The 3241-nt window shown below is 36.1% G+C and overlaps 1 protein-coding gene across 1 annotated transcript; it reads right to left on the bottom strand.

Moving 5' to 3' along the window:
* Positions 1–702: 702 nt before the first annotated feature.
* Positions 703–3241, bottom strand: LOC123534271 (proton-coupled folate transporter-like). The gene is made up of 2 exons (XM_045316443.2): positions 3106–3241; positions 703–2419 (listed from the first exon to the last, which is right to left on the bottom strand). Exon 2 carries the CDS (start codon positions 2328–2330, stop codon positions 816–818), a length of 1515 nt encoding a protein of 504 aa, XP_045172378.1. The 5' UTR covers positions 2331–2419; positions 3106–3241; the 3' UTR covers positions 703–815.

Genomic DNA, 3241 nt, shown 5'->3' with positions numbered 1-3241 from the left:
ATGAAACAAGAAACATCAGGTCAAAAGCAGCCATATTCAGCTCAGAAAATAATTTATTTTGTTAAAATAGACATTTTACCTGCATGTATTCAGCTAGATAAAGTGGAAAGCAGCCCTTGTTTTTTTTTTGGGCGGGGGGGGGGGGGGGGGGGGCTGGTTGGGGGGGGGTGTTTGTTTTCTTTTTGGTTTGCTTTTTATTTTTTGTTTTGTTTTGTATATCTCAACATGGTGAGTCCTATTTTCATTTCAAATTCCTATAACCTTAAACTGATTGAACAGCATTTTCTTCTGGGTACAAACAAAGGCTTTTTGTATTGCCACACTAGTATGTTATTCATTCTGCTCCCTATGACAACACACGGTAACTTCCAAAACGAAACTGTTTGAAAATGCAAACTGAAAAACCTCATTCAGATCTATTATCAGTACAGTTAAACAATTATAATTGCAGTATGTTGGCGTTAGTTTTAATACTAAATCTGAAATGTGTTTTGGCCGGATGCTACTCTATATGCTTTCTTTTTGGTAGAATAAACCACTTTTTTGTCCGTGGAAATTTGTGGATTACTGACCGCGCGTAACAAAGAAACTGATGCTTAAAGGCAACAAAATGGTTGCAACAATATTATAAACAAGCCGTAATCATGATGACCTTTAAAAAAACCTTATCTATGTAACAGTTCATTAAGAAATAGCAAAACCTTCTTTGCAATAAACTTTAATGCTGATCATTTTTACATCAACATCAATTAACTTGAACATATACATATAACAGGCATGCTTTTCACATGTTCATCTCCTTTTTTATATCTCTATCAAGGAGTATATGCCGGAAGCGGTGTTGGTACAGAGGGCTCCTCTTCTAATTCATCCACAACTTCGAGCTGTTTTCCCGCAATTAATCCTTGTTTTTCACTGCGGAAAATCTGAGTATCAGTAAAAGCAGAAATTAAGTCGTACGTTCCAATTTTCTTCAAGTCTCTATACACTAACACCATAATCAACAGCATGATCATGTATAAAATGGCTTCTACTATGTAGGCAAATCCTGGGAAGAAGTAAGCAGTGGCCCCATACAGGCTTACAAATATCACCGTTCCTAACAGCTTTGAAGCAGTTTCTGCGCTTGCAAGTAGCGAAAACATTTTTCCCATTTCATTTTCTTCAACGGCTTTGCTCATCAGTGATCGTATAGCTGAAGTTATCATTCCAGCAAATGACCCAATTATAACCGATACATAGACCATCCAAGAGTCCTGGATAAAACCAGCCCAGAAAAGCCGTATTATTTTACACAGTAAACCAATTATCACGATAGCGCCGTCTGGCAGATTTAATACATTTGATAGAATAGGTAGAACCACTATCAGACACATACCCATTACCGCGTAATCCACAGACAACAAGTAACCATACCAAGATTTTGGCCAGCTTAAAGGACTATGGGTTACAAAAAGCAAAGTAATGTCAGTTTCACCGACTTTGCATGTTTGGTTCATCAACGATATCAAGAAAAGTAACAGTATCAGTTTTCTGCCGTGATTCACTCGCTTTCTTCCAAGAACACTCAACGATTCTCGTACGTTTTCACATATTAGCATTTTTCTTCCACGTCCTTTAGAAATCTCGGCGTCTGCTCTTTCCACTTGTAATGGTACGGTCTCTGGCATACATATGATTGTTATGAGAACAACTACTGCATGCAAAAATACTACGGTGCAAAAAGTGGCGGGAATGTCAGACGTGTCTTGGAAAATTCCCGCCAAAAGTGCGCCTGCGAACAATCCAAAGAAATTCATTGCTAATAATTTACCGAGCTTTCGCGTTCGATCATCTTTGTCAGTAATATCTGATGCATAGCTGTTTACAGCCATTGTTATGACTGAACTTTTACCAAACGATCCTTGAACCAGAGCTCCGATGAGTATAAAAACTATGGCATGATTAGTTGACGCTAAGCTCAACATGTACAATAACACTGAAAATACGCTTCCTAGACTAGGCAACATCATTGGAATTTTTCGTCCATATTTATCACTCCACGCGCCGCAAAACAGTCCTAAAAATATGGCCGGGAAGTTCACCAACATCCTGTAATAAATCAGGTAACTTCCGGCTTCAGATTGGATCTCATCTTCAAGCACCGGAAACGAGTCTAAATTCCGGCATAATGAATCGTTCGTTGGAAATCTAGAGTGACAGACGACACGGATAATGTACGGCCTTATGGTGGCGTCCAGCATGGATTCTCCGGTCTTGTATACGAAGAATATGAGCTCCGCCAACATTATGGGTATGGAGCACATCCAACCCTTCCATCGTAGTTCCATTTTGGTAAATTTGACTGGCTATTTTAATAGATTCATTTTCAAGTCAGCAGATGCTGGTCGCATTTTCTCATCATAGCTCCAATTATTATCTAAAGAGAAGATGAAAAATTTGATAAGTTATTTACAACAAAATGCATCTTTTAATTTCAGATAATTAAATTAAAATTTAAATAAACAATTCAATCTACTGTTTACATAATTCTTCAGTAAAACGTATATGTTAAAAAATAGATTTAGATGAAACCCTTATGGAATTAAAAGTTACAGATACATTTGAAAGAAAATAAACTATAAGTATATTAATCAAAATATTAAAATGAAATAAATTGATTGCTTCCTCGATTACAATTAATCTAAAATAAAAGGTCGCAGACCTATTGTGTAGGAAGTAGGACAGTCAGCAAGAGACAAGGTCAAAAAGTCGATGAAATAGCAACATTAAAAGAACGCACACCATAGCATGAATAAGTGGATGATACATGATAGGTACACTAACTAACAATGATAAAGTAAAACATATAGACAAATTATATCAATGAAATTTTTCAAAAAATCCAGCACGCTATTTCAACTCTAAAGGATGCATTTCCTTAATGATACCTTTCAACTTCTAATAACAGGTGAAAACTGGTGTAAACATAATAACCAACATTGTTTTGATGTTCAATTCGCTTGTCTACCTCTAAACGTGGCATGAAATTCTCTTATTAAAAACATCATTATGAAATAAAACCTGATATATACAGCTAAAGATACAAATAAATGAAGCACCTACCTTTATCAACCAAACGTGTTCAATAATGTTGGTGTTGTACAATAGCGATGCTCTTTTATACCAGAGAGAAACAAAATAATCCAATAATCGAAGAAAGCTATTAAGAACCATCGTAAAATTGTCGACGACATCGTAT

This window comes from Mercenaria mercenaria, chromosome 12, assembly GCF_021730395.1.
Source record: "Mercenaria mercenaria strain notata chromosome 12, MADL_Memer_1, whole genome shotgun sequence".
NCBI lineage: Eukaryota > Metazoa > Mollusca > Bivalvia > Venerida > Veneridae > Mercenaria > Mercenaria mercenaria.
The sequence above is the reverse complement of the archived record's forward strand: the minus strand, read 5'-3'. Positions and strand labels throughout refer to the sequence as shown.